This window comes from Lepus europaeus, chromosome 20 (assembly GCF_033115175.1).
Source record: "Lepus europaeus isolate LE1 chromosome 20, mLepTim1.pri, whole genome shotgun sequence".
In the NCBI taxonomy this organism is placed as follows: domain Eukaryota; kingdom Metazoa; phylum Chordata; class Mammalia; order Lagomorpha; family Leporidae; genus Lepus; species Lepus europaeus.
This window is the reverse complement of record NC_084846.1, coordinates 63,433,383-63,454,846: the sequence shown is the minus strand read 5'-3', so window position 1 is coordinate 63,454,846 and position 21,464 is coordinate 63,433,383. Positions and strand designations below refer to the sequence as shown.

The 21,464-nt window shown below is 56.6% G+C and overlaps 1 protein-coding gene across 1 annotated transcript; it reads right to left on the bottom strand.

Moving 5' to 3' along the window:
• Positions 1 to 3,118: 3,118 nt before the first annotated feature.
• Positions 3,119 to 6,204, bottom strand: PPIA (peptidylprolyl isomerase A). Its single transcript, XM_062178960.1, has 5 exons — positions 6,078 to 6,204; positions 4,230 to 4,260; positions 4,055 to 4,143; positions 3,682 to 3,854; positions 3,119 to 3,448 (listed from the first exon to the last, which is right to left on the bottom strand). The coding sequence occupies exons 1-5, from the start codon at positions 6,144 to 6,146 to the stop codon at positions 3,316 to 3,318; spliced, it is 495 nt and encodes a 164-aa protein (XP_062034944.1). The 5' UTR covers positions 6,147 to 6,204; the 3' UTR covers positions 3,119 to 3,315.
• Between the last annotated feature and the right edge of the window lie 15,260 nt (positions 6,205 to 21,464).

The following is a 21,464-nucleotide window of genomic DNA, read 5'->3' as shown; positions in this document are numbered from 1 at the left end:
TTGGACATGAGTCAATGTGACCCCGAGTGCAGGCCCCGTGGTCTGCTGCCAGCCACGAATTTGTGAAGGGTTGCATGAAAGCCCTCGTTCTGCCTAGAGCCGCTGGCCTTCGGAGCTCACGTCTGTTGTCTCTGTTTTCTGGGCTGAGATACAGATGTATCCCCTGGGTGGAAAGAAGCGGTGGCACATCCCTGAGGGTGGTGTTAGGAAAGGGTGGCACATCGGTGGCATCAGCTGGCACTGCCTAGTCCGGCCCTGGCCTGGTAGGCGAGTTCTCCGGACAGGGAACTCTCATGCTGGGAACTGCCCAGTCTGTGGACTCTGGGCCTCCCACCTGGGTGAGCACGGTGTGCCTGCAGGAGCGGGAGCTGAGGAACTCTGCCCCGGCTTTTCTTGGCAGAGTGCAGCAGTCTGTCTTGGCCAAAGGCGTGCTACCTGCGTCCACACGCGCCATCCCAAACAGGCTTCCTTCTTCCCGTTCACTTCAGTAGCATCAGCTCTTCCTGCAGGACGTTCACACCATATCTGCACTGGGCCGAGCATGGGTTCTGGCTTTCCCTTGATGCATATTCTCTCCTTTTCCACTCTGCCTTGACTCTTATTTATCTGAGAGGTAGTTACAGAGAGGGAGAGACAGAGAAATGTCTTCCAACCGCTGGTTCACTCCCCAAATGGCCGCAATGGCCAGAGCTAGACTGATCCGAAGCCAGGAGCCAGGAGCTTCTCCGGGTCTCCCACGTGGGTGCAGGGATCCAAGCACTTGGGCCATCTTCCATTGCTTTCCCAGGCCATAGCAGAGAGCTGGGTTGGAAGTGAAGCGGCTGGGACACGAACCGGTGCCTATATGGGATGCCGGCACTGCAGGCAGAGACTTAGCCCACTATGCCACAGCACCAACCCCTCTACCTTGACTCTTGTGATAAGCACCTAGCCAGCCCTCCAGTTTTAACCCAGTTTGCACATCACTGCTAGGATTGATGGTCCACAGTGTGTCCCTTTAGATTTCTTATATCCTGCTCTGTGCTTCCGTACATGATGGTGCCAGTCTCATCCAGGAAGGTGAAGCCTCATGGCCTACAGCTGCGGACACACGAACCTGCTTCCCCTGCTGGATCCTCTCACCAAGGCGGATTTCCCCATCAGTGGCTGTGACTTCCATCTCGTCCCCTGGGTTTCAGGTAGGGAATCCTGGCTTACGCCATTGCAAGGGAAGCAAGGGGGTTGCTGGAGAGACTGCTGTCTGCTGCCCTGAAGCCACTCATAACTTCAGTGGAGGGAAGAGAAATGGGCACACAAGGCTGCACACTGGACGTGACAAGGCACCAGCTGAGTGGCACTCCCTACTGTCCAGTTTTTCACAAGACACCCAAGCAAGATTTCTTTTTAAAAGCAGCTAAGCAATTGAGTCGGCTTTCCCATCGGCTCTGCCCTACCCCCAGGGCCACTCCAGCAGCCATCAAACCAAGAGATCCAGATCACCACTGGGCTGTGTGGGGAGGTGAGGGAAGACGGTCAGGACAGATGGTGACGTCTGCGACTCATTGGTGGAAAGACCCTGAGCATGAAAGCCCAGGGAAGCAGGGGCAGGCATTCGGCACAGCAGACAGGACACCATGTGGGAACCTCACAGCCCTTCCCAGAGTGCTGGCGGCTCAAATACTGGGGCGCCCATCACTGGCATGAGACCCAGATTACTTTCCTGGGTCCTGGCTTCTACCAGCACTGCATTCATTGGCTGTTTTCAACATTTGGGGAGTAAATTAGGTCATGGGTAGGTGATCTCTATTTTAAAAATTTGTGTAATTCAGGGGCTGTCGCTGTGGCGTGGCAGTGGGTAAAGCTGTGGCCTGCAGTACCGGCATCCCATATGGGTGCCAGTTTGGGTCCCAGCTGCTCCACTTCCTATCCAGCACTCTGCTGTGGCCTGGGAAGGCCGTGGAAGATGGCTCAGGTCCTTGAGCCCCTGCACCTGTGTGGGAGACCCAGCGGTGGCTCCTGGCTTCAGATCGGTACAGCTCCAGTGACTGCAGCCAACTGAGGAGTGAACCAGCAGATGAAGTCCTCTCCCTGCCTCTTGTTTTTTTATCTTTAAAAAAATTTTGTGCAATTCAAAAAAATTATTACATTTGTATCTGTACTGGATTAGTGTGGAATGGCTTTGTGTTATAGCCAAACTATTGCCTAGCTCTGCCCCCTCATATAATTACCAAGTCAATTCTTCCCAGAGCTATTTTAAGTACATAATTCAGCTAACAATTATGTAAACCTGTTATGAAATAAGCACAAAAAATTTTCTATAAAAAGTTTCAAAAGGGTAGATTAACAAATTGTGTTACTGAGGCAGTAACATTACTGAGTGATGTAAAAAATGTAAAAGTTCATAGGGACCCCTTGTTATGAAGGACAAGCAGGGAGCATGGCCTGATGGGACATGAGCAGCACTGAAGAGGGGTGTAAATCCCACACTGGCAGGCATTCAACTGCCACCTGGAACCTGTCCTGCCTGGCTCAACTTCCAACCAGCACTCCTACTTCCTGAGGCAGTGGACAGCACAAGTGCTTGGGCCCCTGCCACCTAAGTGAGACCCACCCAGAGTTCTGGGATCCTTGTTACACCAGGCACCTTGGCCTTCCAGTCCCACTGTGGGTTTTTTTTTTTTTTTGACAGGCAGAGTGGACAGTGAGACAGACAGAAAGGTCTTCCTTGTGCTGTTAGTTCACCCTCGAATGGCCACCGCAGCCAGCACGCTGCTACTGGCGCACTGTGCTGATCCGAAACCAGGAGCCAGGTGCTTCTCCTGGTCTCCCATGGGGTGCAGGGCCCAAGCACTTGGGCCATCCTCCACTGCCTTCCTGGGCCATAGCAGAGAGCTGGCCTGGAAGAGGGGCAACCGCGTCACAAGGCAGAGGATTGGCCTATTGAGCTGTGGTGCAGGCTGCCATTGTGGCTTGGTTGAGAACTTCACTCTGTGCTGTGTAAGCTCCAGCGTCTCCGTATCTGAGCACTGCCTTTCTCACAAAGCCTACCCATTTCCCTGAGCATCAAGTGATGGACACTCAGGCCAGGGAAATAAAGACCAACCCAACAGCACCCTCAGACCAAGTAAGGACAGGCAACTCGTTGTTTGTTTTTATTTCATAATCATAACTTTTAACTCTGCAATTCCGCTAGACTTGGAGGGGAAGTAAGGAAAACACGGAACCAAAGACCTGCAGGGAGAGCACAATTCAGGGCGTCACGAGCAGATGGGGCGGAGGGCGCTCTCCTGAGCTAGAGGAATGGTCAGGTGGGTGAGATAAAACTCGTCAGATGCATTAGAGTTGTCCACAGTTGGCAATGGTGATCTTCTTGCTGGTCTTGCCGTTCTCAGACCCAAAGTGCTCCATGGCTTCCACAATGCTCATGCCCTCTTTCACTCTGCCAAAGACCACATGCTTCCCATCCAACCTGCAAGCACAAGAAAGATCCCTAGTACCCGTGACCAGAGCAGAGTGCGTAGACATGCACTGTGTACCAAGATGAGCGCAAGGAGCTAAACACCGATCTAGCACAGCCAAGAGAGTGTCGGGCAGAATCGCCAGGCCTTTTGTTCTGCTCATGCCCTTACCGGACCGGGCAAGGGTGAGGGTATGAACTGCTACTTCCCAGAGCAACGCACTTCATTTGTGTCCTTTGCTTACCATTCAGTCTTGGCAGTGCAGATGAAGAACTGGGAGCCGTTTGTGTTGGGCCCGGCGTTTGCCATGGACAAGATGCCAGGACCTGTGTGCTTCAGCAGGAAGTTCTCATCCTCGAACTTCTCTCCGTAGATGGACTTGCCGCCGGTGCCATTGTGGCGTGTGAAGTCACCACCCTGTGAACGTGATGGCAACGTGTCACATTTGGCAACTGCAAACATTACAAGGCTCAAACTTTAAAATGCAACTTCAAACTGAATAAAAGCATTATGTAGGATAAGAATTGTGGACCAGCTCGGATATAAAGCATCCTGGAACATTCTGGACAATCCTAAATTAAGGAAGCAGCATTAACAAAAATCAGTGAATTTCTTACCTGGCACATAAACCCTGGAATAATCCTGTGAAAGCAGGAACCCTTATAACCGAATCCTTTCTCTCCGGTGCTCAGAGCACGGAAGTTTTCTGTTTAAAAAATATACATATACATAAATATAAAAAACACACATACAAACCATAATAATTTGTTACATTTGGAAAATGAAACCAACCTGCTGTCTTTGGAACTTTGTCTGCAAATAGCTGTAAGAGAAAAAAACGACAATTAACACCAGCTGCTCACATCGTGTTGCTTAAGTCACTCACTAAGTCCTCACTAAGAGGCTGCTCCTGCAGTATTCCCCGCTCCTGACAGGCAGCCTGAAGGTGCTGCGGGCCGGCCGAGAAACATGAGACCCAGACACGCGCCAAAAACCCAGGGCAGTTAGGGCTCAAAATAGTGAGAGACTTGTAAAAAGTGACTCAACGTTCAAGATGTCACACCTACTTCTGAACAGAGATAGATGGCTTCTCAAATGTTCACTCCCTCCCCCGACTTCAGGACAAGATCCCAAGCAACGGCAAGAGCTGCCTCAAGACCAGGGGTAACCAGCTGTGTGTTCACTGGTGACGAAAACGCCGCCACCTCCGGGCTGTTAACACAGCTCTACGGGTCACAGGAGCAGTCACCTCGTGGTTTCCAGGTCCCTTACCTCGTAGCAGGGGTAAAAAATAAAGACTGGCTTCTAATACATCTGCTTTGAACCTTTCCCGAGTGGATAACACTAGACATGGAGGTCAGCTACCAAAGGAAACAGCGCCAGGCCCTCCGTAAAGGGAGCTTGTTGAAAGCGACGTTTTACGAACTACTCCAGAGGTGGAACCGAACCCACAACATGGCTGTGCGCTGCGAGAATCAGAAATCCGGAGTGTATACACGACCTCGTCGCCCACACTCGTCAGAGCTCGGCAATCCATTTCTGTTACTGCTCCTTCCGGACCTCTCAGATGAGGCCCTCCAGTTCCCTCCTCGGGGGGCTGAGGAGGTCCTCATTCCCATCAAGCTCTGGGCCAACCCGGGAGCAACCTGCGGCCCAGCACCGAGCTGGCCAAGTCTCCAGGGGGGCCCCGTCCATCAGCAGCTGCCCAGATAGAAGTAGGGGGAGACGGGGTAAGATCGACTGTTTCCCCAACACCTGGACAGAGCCGGCGGCAAGACAATGCCCCACGCTCTTACGCGTGCCTAAGGGGGAAACCTGCATTTTTTGGTGGCTTGGGAAGTAGTTTCAGAGGGAAAGGCGCTATCCATCTGGCCCCACCTCGCACGGAAGCCCACCGTGTTCTGGCGTGGAGTCGCAGGCCAAGCTGCGTAGACGCCCCGCGCTCACTCACTCATCCTGAACACCCTCAAAACGAACTGGGTGACCACGGGCAGTCCGCCCTGGGGAGGCGCGCCCGCCGCACGGCCAGCTGCAGCACGCCGGGTCCACGGGGACGCCCGGGAGGGGCTCGCGCGCGCCGCCCCCGCCCCCGCCGCAGCGGAAGGCGGCCCCGGGCGCAGCAGGGGCCGGGCCCGCTCCATTTCCGCTGGGGGTGGGGGCGGGGGGCGCTGTGCGGGGCCCGCAGCCGCATCCCGGCGTCCACCCGCCAGAGCCCGGCACGGCCTGCGAGACGCCGCTCCCCAGGGCCGGGCGGCTCCCCGGGGCAGCGGCCAGGGCGCCGAGGCCGGCCCGCCGCGAAGCCCGGCAGGGCGGAGCCCAACGGCCGGCGGGCGCGGGCGGGAGCGCGGCCGAGCACGTGCGCCGGGCAGGGCGCGGCCACGTGGAGCAGGAGGGCGCGCGGGGGGCGCGGCCCCCTCCCCCAGCGGCCGCGCGGCCGCCCCGCCCGCCTTTGTCCGCCGCCTCGCCGGCCTCCTCCCGCGCCTCGCCGGCCTCCCAAAATGGCCCCTCGTCAGGAAATGGCGCCGCCGCCGCCCGCCCTCGCTCCTCAGAGGGTCGGCCCGGGCCCGCCCGGCGCCGCCGCCCACCTCGCCCGCCACCCGGCCCCGAGACCCCGGCCCCGCGCGCCGCCGCCCGCCCGACCTCGAAGGAGACGCGGCCCAAAGGCTCGCCGTCGACGGCGATGTCGAAGAACACGGTGGGGTTGACCATGGCTGACGGAGAGCAGCTGCGGGCGACAACGGCGTCTGCAAAGCGGCACGAGCCCCGGCGCCCGGCCCTTTTATAGCGGACATGGGTCCCGCCCACCGCCCGGTCGCGCGCCGTGGTCTGACCAGTAGCAACTGCGGCCCAGCCTGAGTGAAGGCTCAGCCGGCCTATGGGCGGGAACATAAGCGGGAGGCCGGGCGAGCGGCGCGCGTGCGCCTTGACGCGCGGAGGCAGGTTCCCGCCCGCGGGCTCCGGCGCGGTGGCTGCGGCGTGGGGCGGCGGCGCGGGGCGGGGGTGCGGGAGTGTCGGCCGTCAGCCACGGGGTCCGGGCTGGGGAGGCCAGCGGGAGGCCGGGGCGCGTGGACCTCGAGTCCCTCGCCACCAGGAGAGCGACCTCCCCATTGCACAGAGCGGGCAACTGAGGCGTCCGCGGCCTCAAGGTCGCGCCGCCAGTCAAGGTCGAGCGGGGTCCCGCGTCCGGCCGGTCCCCCGCCGCGCCCCGCCCGGATCGGCCATGTCGGAAGGGCGAGGTGGCCTTGGAGCGTCCCCACCGTCTTGGTCGCGGGTGGGCCACAGGCAGTACCCTCCTATCGGCGATTATGAAATGCTCTGAAAATGCCCCACTTTCCGAAAATAGCTCGCGTCGTGTGCAGCAATGTGTGGGCGGGATGCTGGCCAGGCCTCACCTGAGGAGGCTCGCGGGGCCCTGGTCCTCTCCGTCACGGCCTCCTCCTCCACCCCTCGCAGGGCGAGCCCGGCTCTGCCTCCGGGAGGAAGACGAGGCTCGCTCGATGAATTCCTCGGGCGGAGACAGGAGCAGAGCTTTCATCGAACAGGGCTTTTGTTCAAAAAACCTGGAGCATCCTGGCTGCCCCTGAGCTGCGCCATTCAGGATGTTCCTCAGTGTCCAGGATTCCGTGTCTGCAAAGCCGGGTGGGGCGTGGTGGGACACCGCGGAGTCCGGTGTCTGGCCTCTTGCCCTTGGTATTAGCACTGATGTCGCGAGCCCCGGATGCGCTAGCGGTGGGAGACTATGGCTGTCTGCTCACAGCCACCCCGAGGCCCCCGTTTCACGGAGGTGGAAGGCAAGGCTCTGCTCCTTGCCTGGGTGTTCGCAAAGCCAGAGCTGGAACTGCCTCGCCGGATGTCCGTGACCTGGGGAAAGATGCTCGGGCTCATCTGAGTGTGAAAAACCAGCCGAGGCCTCCAGGCGCAGATGGCTTCAGCAGGACCCCCTCCCCAGAAACGAGCAGTGCCTGCAGGAATGACAAGGTTCCCCTTGTGACCTGTCCCCCTCCGCCATATATTCGCAGTTCTGCCTTCCTGCCAGTCAACACGGTCGCCACAGGGTCCTGGGTCTCATCCACATAGGCCCAGGATGTGTGCACTCAAGAAAACGCGGCCCTGATCTGGGGAGGGGTAGCCGGTGCTGCTGGGGACCTAGCGCTGTCTCCTGGACTGGACTCCCTAACTCGGTAGAAGCGCCAGCCTTGGAGCGTGGGGCTGCCCCAGGCCTTATTTGGAGGAGTCCGATCCACAGTGCCCAGCCCTGGCTGGCTGAGCTGGGCTCCTCCCAGCCTCACAACTCTGTTAACTGTTGATTGCGCAGCATCTTATAAGCCAACGCCTGTCCCCAAAATGGCTCACAGCGCGAGGGAGCGTGACGGGGCAGAAACACGGACGCAGCGCCACAGGCGCGGGGACTGCACAGCCGTCTCCCGTGTGCCTCTCAGCACCTCTGCCTCCAGCTTCTCCCAAGGCTGAATGGAAGCCAGCGCTGCCCAAGTCGGGGCCCCACAAGCCCGTGCGCTTCAGCAGGCCCCCGGGGGCTGCCCCACATCACTGCCTCCGGCATCAAAGCTGCTTTGCCTTGATGCCTTTGGCTTTTTTCTTCTGTGTTCGTCTCTCTGACACTTCTCCCTTTTCACAATTCCACAAATCTCTAGTGTCAGAATTACACATTTTTTTCTTATTTTTCAAAAAGCTGTATTAATTTGAAAGGCACAGTAACAGAGGGCGAGAGAGGAAGAGGAAGAGAGATCTTCCTTCCACTGGTTCACTCCCCCAAATGGCCACAATGGCTGGGGCCTGAACTCCATCCGTGTCTCCCACGTGGGTGGCGAGGACCCACGCCTTCTGGCCGTCTGCTGAGCTCCCAGGAGTTTTAGCTGGGAGCTGGATCGGAAGTGGAGCAGCGGAGACTCAAACCGGTGCTCCAGTGTGGGCTGCTGGCAATTGCAGGCAGCAGCTAACTCCCTCCACCACAATGCCACCCCCAGAGTTACTCCCTACACCCTCCACGTTGGCCTCAAACATTTCCCGGCCCGGATTCCAGAGCTTTGTGGGGATTCTCCTGGCCCCCTGGGTCTCATCAAAGACTTCCTCTTCTCTGCCCCCCGGCCTCCTCTCCCATCCCTCCCAAGCCGCCCCTCCCCCTGGCCAGGGCTGCCTGATACTTAGCTCGTGTTCTGCCTGCCTGCTACATCCAGAATGAGTCCTTTTAACACTGTCCGATTCTGACCCGCTCCTCCGATGTCAGAGAAGGCCCCTGCGAAGCATAGAAGCTGCCCAGCCCTCTCGGGTGCCATCCCTGTCCACCAGCTTCCCTGGAGTCCACCAGACACAGCCCACCGCTGTGGGCCCCTCTCAGACGCCTCCTGCCTGCCCCGTGTGCGATCTCTGTGTCCGATCCGTGTATCTTATACCCTGCCGGCGGCATCAGAACTCGGGAAATTCGTCAAGCGCGTGAATGAGTGAGCATGTGAATGAGGTGTCTTGGAGGAGGGTGCTCTCACGGCCCTGGGCCCTGAGTGTGAGTGAATTCAGACACACTGTCCACACTGGCACCACCCCGACCCTGGCTCTGTCTGGTCCGGCCTTTCCTGCTTCTTATTTTTCTTCTTATTATTGCTATTATTATTATTATTCACGGCCTTAAGAAATTTCTAGGGATTTGTGTTTATTGGCATTTGACCTCGCACCTGGGCCGTCCCTACTGTTTTTCCCAGGCCATTAGCTAGGAGCTGGATTGGAAGGGGAACAGCTGGGACTTGAATCTGGGCTGATGTGGGGCTAACCTGCTGTGCCACACGCCTTTCCTGCCTTTTAATGTTTAAGAGAACCGTAAACCCAACAACATATTGAAAAGTGTAGCAGCGTTATTTCATACTCAGGGAGGTTTCCTTTGTTAATTAGGACAGGTAAGTACTTTAAAAGGACACCAAATATATTGCATTGACAAATGCAGTTTAAAGTGTTTGAAAACGTATTAAAAGAGAGCAAATATACTAGACTTATAAAGAGTCTAATATGATTTATAAGCTACACTTAAGCCCAGGAGCGGAGTCGGTTTTAAAGTTGTAGCTTTAATTAAATATTGCTTGCCAACAACTAATAAAATATCTCCTGGATAGTCTTTCTCCACAAAATGCCCCAGGCACAAAACCACAGAAGGTGCCCAGGGCCTTGCGCTCCTCTGTTCCTGACTGCCGGCGTCCTGCGGGTTCAGGTTCAAGTCCTGGAGACCAAAGAAAAGGAGGAGGAGCCCAAAGCACGCGCCGAGCAGCCACTGCAGTCCCGCGTGCAGCCCGGCCCAGGAGCCCCGCCCGGCAGCGGAATCCAGGATGAGCTTGTTGACCGGGCGGGCGCTAGGCTGCCCACATCCCCTAGGGCCCTGTTAGAGGAGGGAATGCGGGAGGCGCCTGGGTCAGCCAGGGGCTGCCTGGGAAGAAGAGGGAGTTGAGGCTGGGCTGGGCTGGGAGTGGCGCTGCTCTGGGCTCCCACTCGCTGCACATTGCCACGTCCAGGGCTCCCACACTCCGCCTCCCACTCGTGCTCAGAGGTGGGGAATCTCCCGGTAACCACATGGCAGAAACTAGTTACTCCGGAGTTCTAGACAGGGCTGCTGCTCAGTGCTTCAGTTCTCTCAAAATCCTTCCCGGTGGGGTCCTGGCAGGACCGGTGCAGACACTACCAAGGTCCCACAGCAGCCAAGAGGTGGGGCTACTGCTGACCCTGGCTCCACCCGGCTCTGGGCCCTGAGCCCATCAGCACTGGGCCAAGTCCTCAATATTTTACAACTTAGTTAAAATAAGCACAAGATAAAACTGACCCTTTTAGGCGGAAGAGCTACATTTTCTAATGTAGGCCTATTTATTTGCAACCATTTGAAAGGCAGAACAACAGAAAGAGAGACCGAGAGAGGGAGAGAACCTTCCATCAGCAGATTCACTCCCCAAATGCCCACTACAGCCAGGGCTGGGCCAGGCTAAAGCCAGGATCCAGGAGCTCCATCCAGGTCTCTCCTGTGGGTGAACCCAAGCACTCGGACCATTAGAATGAACGTTAGCAGGGATCTGGGTCGGAAGCGGGTGGAGTGGCTGGGACTCAGGCCGGCCTCTTGATACGCGGTGTGGACAGCCCAAGCAGGGGCTCAGCAAGCTGCCCGGCACGGCCGCCTCTGTTCCGGCCATGGTTAAGTGTACTGTGCGGTGGCGCTAAGTCCATTGGCAGTGTTGGACAATCACTAGCCACCTTCTTCTTTCCAAATTGAAACTGAACGTATTAAACATGAATGCCCCATCCCCCTGCCGCCCTCCCCGGCCCCCAGCCACTCGCTTCCGCTTCCTGTCTGTGAATCTGGCCACTCTGAGGACCGCATTCCTGTCACATAGTGCAGAATCCGTCGCTGAATGGCAGCCTGGGCACAGCTGGATGCTTCTCCACTCGGCCACTTTGCACACCTGGGCTGCCGCCATCTTCCACACACCTGGGAAGACAGAGCGCAGAGAGGGACGGCCGGGTGGCGCCATCTGTGCTCGTGCTCGGAGGAGCTGCCAGGGCTCGCCCCAGAGCCCACTCCGCTTGCAACCCCAGGAGCATGCAAATGCCCCAGCTCTCCCTGCCCTCCCCGACACCTGCTGTTCTGGATTCTTTTCTTTAAGGTTAATTCATTGGTTTGTGTGACAGAGAGAGAGAAAGATCTTTCTCCTGCTGGTCCACTCCCCAAGTGGCCACAATGACCAGAGCTGGGCCAGGATGAAGCCAGGAGCCTGGAATTCCATCCAGGTCTCCCGTGTGGAAGGCAGGGTCCCAAGTATTTGGATCGTCTTCTGCTGCCTCCCTTCCAAGGCACATTAATGGGGAGTGGGATAGAAAGTGGAGCAGGCTAGGGCCAGCATGGTGGCATAGCAGGTAAAGCCGCCACCTGCAGTGCCGGCATCCCATATGGGCGCCAGTTCGAGTCCCAACTGCTCCACTTCTGATCCGCCTCTCTGCTAAGGTCATCTCAGCTCTGGCTGTTGCGGCCATTTGGGGAGTGAACCAGCGGATGGAAGACCTCTCTCTCTCTCTCTCTCTTTCTCTCTCTCTCTGCTTCTCTGTAATTCTGCCTTTCAAATAAATAAATAAATAAATAAACCAAAGAAAAAAAGAAAGTCGAATTGGCACTCATATGGGATGCCCCACAGTGCAGTCCCCCTCTGCCCCTTTTAAAAAATTGAGTTGTTGGGACCGGTGTTGTGGCCTAGCAGATAAAGCCGGTGCAGTGCTGACATCCCATATCGGCTCCACTGCTCCACTTCCAGTCCAGTTCCCTGCCAATGCGCCTGGGAAAGCAGCAGAAGATGGCCCAGATACTTGGGCCCCTGCTGCACCCATGTGGGAGACCTGGAAGAAGCTGCTGGCTCCTGGCTTCAGATTGGCTCAGCTCTGGCCATTGAGGCCATCTAGGGAACCAATGGATGGAAAGCCTTTCTCTCTGTTTCTCCTTCTCTCCCTCCCTGTGCCTGTAACTCTACCTCTCAAATACATAAATAAATAAATAAATTTTTAAAACGTGCAGTAACTGAGGACCTGTATTGTGGTGCAGCAGGTAAAGCTGCCACTTGCAATGCCAGCATCCCATATGGGTGCCGGTTCAAGTCCCGGCTGGTCCCCTTCCTATCCAGATCCCAGCTAATGGCCTGGGAAGGCAGTGGAGGATGGCCCAAGTGCTTGGGCCCCTGCACCCTCGTGGGAGACCAGGAGGAAGCTCCTGGCTCCTGGCTCCTGGCTTCAGCCTGGCCCAGCCCTGGTCGTTGTCACCATCTGGGGGATGAACCGGGGGACGGAAGAATGGCCTCTCCCTGCTTCTCCCTCTCTATCTCTGACTTTCAACCACATACACACTTTTTTTCAAGTGCAGTAACTGATCATAGAAGAGTGTAGACAGCAGCTCACTGCAGGTGGCCGGTCTGAGCGCCAGCCACCCTGGGCCCCAGGCTGCCTGGCTCACCGCCCGCCCTCCAGCTGCCGCGGACCCCGTGCACGCCCGCCGCCCCCATCGCTCGTGGCTCCCAGTCGCTGCAGACCAACCCGCAGAGGCTCAGGAGGCCCGCAGCCCCCGCCCCCCATGCCCCTCCTCCAGGGGCCCGCCTTCCCTCCTGCCCTCTCTCTGCACCACCCAGTGGCCCCTGCCTGGGACCCCGCTGGCCCTGGGCTGATGGAGGCAGCCGGGACTCGGCAGGTGCAGGGCCCAGAGCAGCCAGCCCAGCACAGCCCCTACCGTCCTGCGTCAGGGGCCAGGCCTAGGGCACAACTGAGGGCAGCTGCGTGGGGGTGGCAGGAGGGCAGCCTGCAGGGCTTGGAGCCCCCGCCCTCCTCCCTCTGGCTGGCTGTGCGAGGCTACAGGGTCTGCCGCTGCTCGGAGAGCCCAGGCCTGGGAGCCCAGGTGGCCACAGCAAGCACGAGGCCACCCCTATCCAAACACCCTCCAGGCACTGTCCCCACACTCAAAGGACACCACAGCCCTGGTGGCAAGGGCGGCACAAGCCGCACCCCCTCCCCAGCCCGCTGCACCTGAGGTCTGTGTGGTGAGCAGCCTCACAGGACAGACCAGGGTCTCGGGAGCCTCGTCTCATTTGCTTGCTAGTTCACAATGTTGCTTGTCATAGAGAAAATAGGTAATTTCATCTCCCCGTATGGCTGATGGAAACTGGCATTTTCAATGCATAACTAGGATCTGTAACACCCAGCTCCTGGCTTGCAAGCCTGCCGCAGGTTCGAATCCTGAAGCAGACGGGTTCTGAATCGTTCCATGCTTTCTTGTTCGGCACATGGGCAGGCCACCGTGTGAGAGGCGGCTGGATGCGAGTCCCAGCTCTGCCCCTGAGTCCTGCTTCCTGTTAGCGAACACTCTGGAGGCGGTGGGTGACGGCTCTGTTAGGTAGGAAGTCAGCTATGAGCTATGTGTGTGTGACAAAGGCCTAAAGAGAAGACAGCTATGTCCAGCATATGCATCTGCATCTCAAAGTCATCCCGATGGTGTTTCAGGGGCAGCCCAGCCTTCGCATCCTGCCCTGCCCCCTTCTACCTGGTAACCTGCCAGGTGGGGGTCCCCACCCCTTCTGCCTGACAAATCTTCCACAATCTCCCAGATGCAGCCCAGTATCTGCATCTCAAACACCCTGCTCCGGATCCCCATTCTCTAGGGGGTCCTGCTCACCCTTCCTCTGAACCCAGGATGGAGGCAGCTAGGCTTCCTCCTGTCTGATACCTTCAGGGGAAAACTCAGATATATTTACAGCCATAAAATCCTTTGTTTCAGGAGGAGATGTGTGAAGACAGAGACCCATCTCCTTAAAAACCCCCGGCCTCAACCGGACTGCGCGCTCAGCCCTCTGCCTCTCTGCTGAGCCGCCTGCCTGGCCTGGTCAGGTGTACTCTCCACTCAACATGTAACCTCGCTCCTTCCCTCCCCCCAACCTAGTCTCTCAGGCTCTGTCTGGAGAGGTGCCCATCCGTCCTTACGGATGTCCCTTCCCTAATAAACCTCGCTATTTTACCTCCCACTACTCTCTGTCTCACACCTGAATTCTTTCTTGCGCGAAGACAAGAACCCTGCAATTTCTCCAGTAACAGCTCCTATAACTGGGTCCCCGCCACTCACTTGGGAAACCCGGATGGAGATCCCGGCTCCTGGTGTTGGCCCTGCCCAGCCCTGGGTGTTGCAGGCCTTGGGGATGGAAGACGCTCCTCTCTCTCCCTCTCCATCCTTTTAAATAAAAGAGCATAAGTGATTTTAAAAAAGAGACTTAAGAGTCATGTTGATCGGATAGAACCAGGAAGCCCGGAGTGCCACCTCTGCCAGCCTGGGCCACCTCCAGCGTCGGCTCAGAGCTCAGCCCAGCAGCTGCTCCCATGAATTCCAGCACGCAGTGCAAACTGAAACGTGGCCTGCACACACGCTGGGAAGAATTTCACACCGGAGACAGTAGATGTTAACGCCAGCACTGCCCTCTGGGCGAGGCCCCACGTGACCAGCCCAGCGCGCCCTGAATATGCAGCTGAAGGCCAGAGGGAGTCCGCCACCCAGGCCTGCCTCTCCCCGGCTGCCCTCACCTCTGGGATCCTGTCGCCAAGTCCCGGCCACCTGAGCAGCCCTGGACACGGCCCCCTCATCTGGATCCTGTTGTCTGCATGGGCTTGGCTGGAGGGAAGGTGGGCGGCCTAGGGCTCTCTCTCCAAATCTAGGCTTCCTAAGTGCAGCACAAACAGGTGGTGAGTTTCACACCAGCCACCGTGTCACAAGCAGCCCAGGAATCCATGTGTTTATTTAACAACAACAACAACAAAAAATCAGGGGCCAGTGCTGTGGCACAGCAGGCTAAGCTACCGCCCATACCAAGCGCCAGTTCGGGTCCAGCCATTCGGGTCTCTGCTATTGCACCTGCTAATGCACCTGGGAAAGCAGCGGAAGAGGCCCAAGCGCTTCAGCCCCTGCCACCTACTTGGAAAATCGGGATGGAGTTCCTGGCTTCAGGCCAACCCAGCCCTGGCGCGTGTGGCCATGTGAGGAGTGAACCAGCAGATCGAAGACCTCTCTCTCTCCTCTCTCTGCCACTCTGCCCTTCAGATAAACAAAACATACACAACCTTTTTAAAAATGGTTCGTTGATTTATGTCTCATTTATTTGAAAGGCAGAGAGACAGCGACTGACTGAGAAAGAGCCTCCATGTTCCGGTTCCCTCCCCAAATGCCCTCGACAACCAGGACTGGGCCAGGCCGGAGCCAGGAGCTTGGAACTCAATCTTTTCTCTCCTGTGGGTGGCAGGGATCCGCTTGAGCCATTACCTGCTGCCTCCCAGGAAGATGGAATCAGAGTGGAGCCCAGACTCGAACCCAGGCCCTCTGGTATGTATGCAGGCATCCCAAGTGGTATCCTAACTGCTGTGCCAAGCACCCAACCCCAGAGTGTCTTTTATTTAATATACATATTTAATTATATTATATATAATATCATATATTTATATATATTTATATTTTATATATTTATATAATTATATAAATTATATATTATACACATATATTTATATTTTATATATTTATATAATTATATAAATTATATATTATACACATATATTTATATATTATATATTAATATATTTATATATAATTATATAAATTATATATTATACATTTTATTTTATATATTTTATATATATATACTGGGCCAGTGCTGTGGCGTAGCGAGTAAAGCTGCTACCTGCAGTACCAGCATCCCATATGGGCACCAATTCATGTCCCAGCTGCTCCACTTCTGATCCAGCTCTCTGCTGTGGCCTGGGAGAGCAGGAGAAGATGGCCCAAGCCCTTGGGCCCCTGCACGCACGTGGGAGAGCCAGGGGAAGCTCCTGGCTCCTGGCTTCCGAGCAGCACAGCTCCAGCCGTTGCAGCCATCTGGGGAGTGAGGCAGCGGATGGAAGACTTCTCTCTCTCTGCCTCTGCCTCTCTGTAACTCTGCCTTTCAAATAAATAAAATTAAAAAGTAATTAATTAAAAAATGCTTATGTGTTTGAAAGGCAGGGTGACAAAGAGAGAAGAGAGATAGAGATCTTCCATCCACTGGTTCACTCCCCAAATGGCCACAACAGCCAGGGCTGCACCAGGCTGAAGCCAGGAGCCTGGAGCTCCCTCTGTGTCTCCCACGTGGGTGGCAGGGACCCAAGTGCTTGGGCCACTGCTTCCCCAGGAGCATTAGCAGGGAGCTGGATCAGAAGCAGAACAGCCGGGATTTGAACCAGCGCTCTGATGCCGGCGTGGCAAGCATTGGCTTAACTGGCTATGCCAAAATGCCAACCCCCATGCATCCCTTATTAAAGATGTAGGCTCTATAGCAGCCATACATTTCGTTGCAATCCAACAGTATCTCACGTCAGCTAAATTACACTCAAAAGGACTTATTGGAAGGCTCCCTCTCTCTATTCTTCTCTTTTTAAAGACTTATTTATTAATTTCAAAGGCAGAGTTATAGAGAGGCAGAAGCAGAGAGAGAGAGAGAGAGAGAGAGAGAGAACTTTCATCTGCTGGTTCACTCCCCAGATGGCCACAACGCCTAGAGCTTCGCCAATCTAAAGCCAGGAACCAAGAACTTCTTTCCGGTCTCGCGCAGGGGTGTGGGAGCCCCAGCACCTGGACCATCTTCCACTGCTTTCCCAGGCACATTAGCAGGCAGCTGGATAGAAAGTGGAGCAGCTGGGACTTGAACAGGCACCCATATGGGATGCTGGCACTGCTAGATGTGGTTTTACCCCCTACTACACAGCACCAGCCCTTGAATGGTCCCTGAAGACTCTCTCTGAAGTCGTAACTCAGGGCGAGACCTGGAAGCTTGGCTCAGAAGGTGGACACGGAGCTGCTGAGAATACTGTGAAGGTGGCCAGGAAGGGTGGGCACAGGCCCCGTCACTGCCCGACAGGACTGCACCCCACACACACCCAGTGGTGGGAAGGCCGAGTCCCCCTGCCCACCCCGTGGAGAGCCCATGTGGGCAGGGTCCGAGGCACGTGGCAGCAAGGGTCTCCCTAGAGACGCCAAGTTTTTAATGACTTGGACTTCACTTGCTAGAGCAGTTTTGGGTTGACTCCTTGCATCCACAGCGCCCTCGAGTCTCCTTACTTGGATTTCTGTGGTTCTGCCTTTCCCAGCGCTTCTTCGAGTTGGAACCACGCGATGTGTGGCTTTTCCAGGTTGGCTTCTTTCTTTCAAAAACTTATGCCTATGACCTTCCTTTGCCTGTCTGGATGGTGGGTTTCCTTGTGGTGTCTGGAAGAGCCACAGGTCATTCAGTCCCCACTGGAGGGTGTCTTGCTTGCTTCTGATTTTGGGGCAAACGTGAGCGCGCGTTTAGTGTTGAAGGAAACAGAGAGGCTTCGGCCGCGGCTGCGCTGGGGTGCATCCCCAACACCGACGGAGGGGCCTGCTGCTCCGCTCCTTGATCTTTTACATTTCGTTCGTTTGTTTGTTTTCACCACGAGTGGGTTCTTGGGTGCAGAAGCACCAGCCCTTACTGCAAGCAGCCCCGGTGGGAGTGGGCCTCACCAGCACCAACCCCGCTCCCAGGGAGGAAGGGGAGGGAAGGTTCCAGGTCTCTCCGCCCCGAGGAACTGAAGCCCCCGGGCCCCTCTGGTTCTGTGGTCCTGGGTGGCCCCCGTCGGAATATGGTGGAAAGCACCAGGCCGACTGTGAGGCTGATGGGTCCCGGCCAGCACTGGAGACCTGGCACTTGGTATCCTCTCTCTCCACTCCCCTCGACATTGGCGCCAGCTCCAGGCCAATGCTGACCCTCACGTCCACGTTCCAGCACCAGTGGACCACAGTTCCACGTGGCGTGGAGTCTGCTTTTGGCGGCACTCCAAGCCCCCACCTGCTCCCTTTCCCTGGGCGACAGCCCAGAGGAGGGCACTTTGCCGCCCGCAGGCAGGCGACGTCCCGGGAGCCAGCCCACAACACTCTCTGGGTCCCACTCCCCGGGATCACCCCCAGGGTGGCCGCCTGCAGCCGACCGCCCAGCTGCGAGCCAGGGCTGCTGTCGCCCAGGGAGAGGGAGCAGGTGGGGGCTTGGGGTGCCGCCAACAGCAGACTCCACCCCACGCGGAACTGTGGGCCACAGGTCTCCCTCGGCCACCAGTCTTACGGCAGGCCAGCGGACACTTTCCCAGCCAAACCTGTGCGTACCAGACGAGAGAGAGGGCCTCAGCGGCCCTGGACCCAGTGGCGTCCTGGGCACTTGTGCCTCAGCACCAGCCCCTGCAGGCAGGCAGGCTGGGCCATCTCAGGAGCCACGGGAGCCAACAGGGAGGCGCCCAGGCCAGATCCACTCCCTGCAGGGGGACCGGGCAGGGGAAGGGCCTGGCCCAGGAGGTAGGCGCCGTCCCCCCTCAGCATTTGGAAGCGGGTAAAGCCACCACCCGCAGCGCCGACATCCCATATGGGGGCCAGTTTGAGTCCCGGCTGCTCCACGTCCGATCCAGCTCTCTGCTATGGCCTGGGAAAGCAGTAGAAGATGGCCCAAGTGCTTGGACCCCTACACCTGCAAGGGAGACCTGGAAGAAGCTCCTGGCTTTGGATTGGTACAGTTCTGGCCGTTGCGGCCATCTGGGGGCGCGAACCAGCAGATAGAAGATCTCTCTCTCTCTCTCTTTCTGTAACTCTGCCTTTCAAATAAATATTTTCTTAAGAATAAAAAAAGTTTATTTATTTTTAAAGCCAGAGTTACAGGGGAGGGGGAAGATCAGTCTTTCTTCTGCTGGTTCACTGCCTGGAGATGCCGCAAGGGCAAGGCCAGGACAGGCGAAGCCAGGAGCCAGGAGCTTTGTCTGGGTCCCCCACGTGGCTGCAGGGGCCCAAACACTTGGGCCATCTCCCACTGCTTTCCCAGGCCATTAGCAGGGAGCTGGGTCAGACGTGGAGCAGCCAGGACATGAACCAGTGCCCGTAAGGGATGCCTTGTCACAGGTAGCAGTTCTATCCATTCTGCTACGCTACAATGCCGACCCCATTTTTTTTTTTTTTTTTTTTTGACAGGCAGAGTGGATAGTGAGAGAGAGACAGAGAGAAAGGTCTTCCTTTTTGCTTTTGGTTCACCCTCCAATGGCCGCTGCGGCCGGCGCATCGTGCTGATCTGAAGCCAGGAACCAGGCGCTTCTCCTGGTCTCCCATGCAGGTGCAGGGTCCAAGGACCTGGGCCATCCTCCACTGCTTTCCCGGGCCGTAGCAGAGAGCTGGCCTGGAAGAGTGGCAACCGGGATAGAATCCGGCGCCCCGACCGGGACTAGAACCTGGTGTGCCGGCACCGCAAGGCGGAGGATTAGCCCGTTAAGCCACGGCGCAGGCCTGACCCCCATTTTTAAAATAAGATTTTCTTTATTTGAAAGGTAGTTTGACAGAGAGAGACAGAGAATCTACCACAGCTGCTTCACTCCCCAAATGTCTGCACCAGCAGAGGCTGGGCTCAACTGCAGCCAGGAGCCAGGAGCTCTATCCAGTTTACCACACAGAGAGCAGAGGCCCAAGCATTTGGGCCATTTTCTGCTACCTTCCCAGGAGCGTTAGCAGGGAGCTGGATCAGAAGTGGAGCAGCCAGGATTCAAACCAGTGCCCATGAGAAATGTGAGCTTCTCAGGCAACGGCGCGACCCTCTGCCCCCCAGCGCTGGCCCCTGGGCCTGTCACTTTGAAGCCATAGTTAGAGTCTCTCCCTTCACCTAGGGACCATTAACAGAAGGCTTTGAGGCTGAGTGCACGTGTTGTTCAAACCACTGTCAGTTTGGGCCTTTTGTGTCTAGAACTTTGCCCGTTTCTTCTGGGGTACGTGATCTGTCGGCACGGAGCAGTTCACGGTGTCACCACCCTTTTACTTTGTGAGATTGGCAGTGAACGCCCCCACTGCCAGTGCAGGTTTTAGTTATTTGCATCTTCTCTGTCTCCCGTAGTCAGTCTAGAGCTAAAGCCTTGCTAAATTTGACAAGAGAGCCAATTTTTTCTACATCGGTTCTCTCTTTTTTCTCCATTTCTGTTCTTTTTTTTAACTTTTTCCTTCCATTAGCTTTGGTTTTACTTTGTTCTTTTTCTACTCTTTGTGTACAATTGTTATTGAGATCTCTCTCCTTTAACATTTATTTATTTGGGGATTGGCGCTGTGGCATAGCAGCGTAAGCCTCCACCTGCAGTGCCAGCATCCCTTGGGTGCCAGTTCAAGTCCCAGTAACCCCACTTCCCATCCAGCTCTCTGCTAATGGCCTGGGAATGCAGTGGAAGGCGGCTCAAGTGCTCGGGCCCCTCACTCACACGGGAGACCCAGAAGTAGCTCTTGGCTTCAGATCGGCCCAGCTCTGGCCGTTGGGGCCATTTGGGGAGTGAAGCAGTGGATAGAAGACCTCTGTAACTGCCAATCAGATATCTGTATATTTTAAAGATTTATTTGAAAGGCAGAGTGACAGAGAAAGAGATCTCCAGTCCACTGGGTCACTCCCCAAATGCCCCAAACAGCCAGCACTGGCCAGGCCAAAGCCAGGAGCCCAGAACTCATCCAGGTCTCCCATCATCTGCAGCCTCCCCAGGCACATCAGCAGGAAGCCGAGGCAGGACTCAATCCGGGGGCCGGTGTTGGGGGTGCCGTGGGGGTGCCGTGCCACGCCGTCCGCCCCGTTCTTCGGCGCAGGCCTGGGGCTCCGTGTTTCCCTCTTCGCAGTGCTTCTGCTGTGTCTCAGGCTTTGCCGAGCTGTCTTCGTTTTCAGTCTTCTCATTTTCCAAGTCCTCTTGTGATTTTGACCCTTTTGTTAACTGCCACGAATTCACAAATTTTCTTTTTTCTTCCGCTATACATTTTTTATTCCATTGTGAGTGGAGAAGGTCATTGGCAAGATTTTCATCTCTTCACCAAGGCTCGCTCGTGCCGCGGTGCCGCGCTGCGTGGTCTGCCCTGGATCACGTTCACGTGCACCTGACAGGAGCGTGCTCTGCTGCCGCGGGGCAGACACGTTAGGTCTCGTGAGCTTATGTTCAAATCATGTACCACTTGCACAAACGTAAGATCTGACGCCCAAGGGACACTAAAGGGAAAAACCTGTGAAGCCACTGCTTCCCCTAGGACGAGAGCCTCACCAGCCTCCTCCCTTCCCCAGAGCGGCCCCACCCCCCTCGGGGCAGCTCTGGGCCGGGCTGAGCACACGGTGTGAATCCCAACACGCCAGGCCTGGCTGGGAGCTTTGTGAAGCAGCATCACGCTGTGAGCTTGTGCACCTTGCCTGTCTACCCGTGCTTCAGACATGTTCACGTGAGGGCGCCAGGCTGCAGGCCCAGCTGTGGCCCCAGGATGTCCTGCCCCCCCCTTCACCTTTACGCACCCCGAGGCTGGGCTCCCGGGCAGCCAGCAGCACCCTGGTTTGTCCTCAGGACGCCCCAGCTGGGCATGCTGAGTGGGCGGGTGCTCCCATGTCCTGTGATGCCCGCTGGCTGGGGGGCTGTGGCTCTGTCCCTGACCCCAGCCCCAGCCCCGTGCCT

Coding starts and splice junctions, on each gene's coding strand:
- PPIA (XM_062178960.1), bottom strand. CDS start 6,146: ATGGTCAACCCCACCGTGTTCTTCGACATCGCCGTCGACGGCGAGCCT. Junction 4,261..6,077: donor TGGGCCGCGTCTCCTTCGAG/GTCGGGCGGGCG, acceptor TTTCTCTTACAG/CTATTTGCAGACAAAGTTCC. Junction 4,144..4,229: donor CAAAGTTCCAAAGACAGCAG/GTTGGTTTCATT, acceptor TTTTTTAAACAG/AAAACTTCCGTGCTCTGAGC.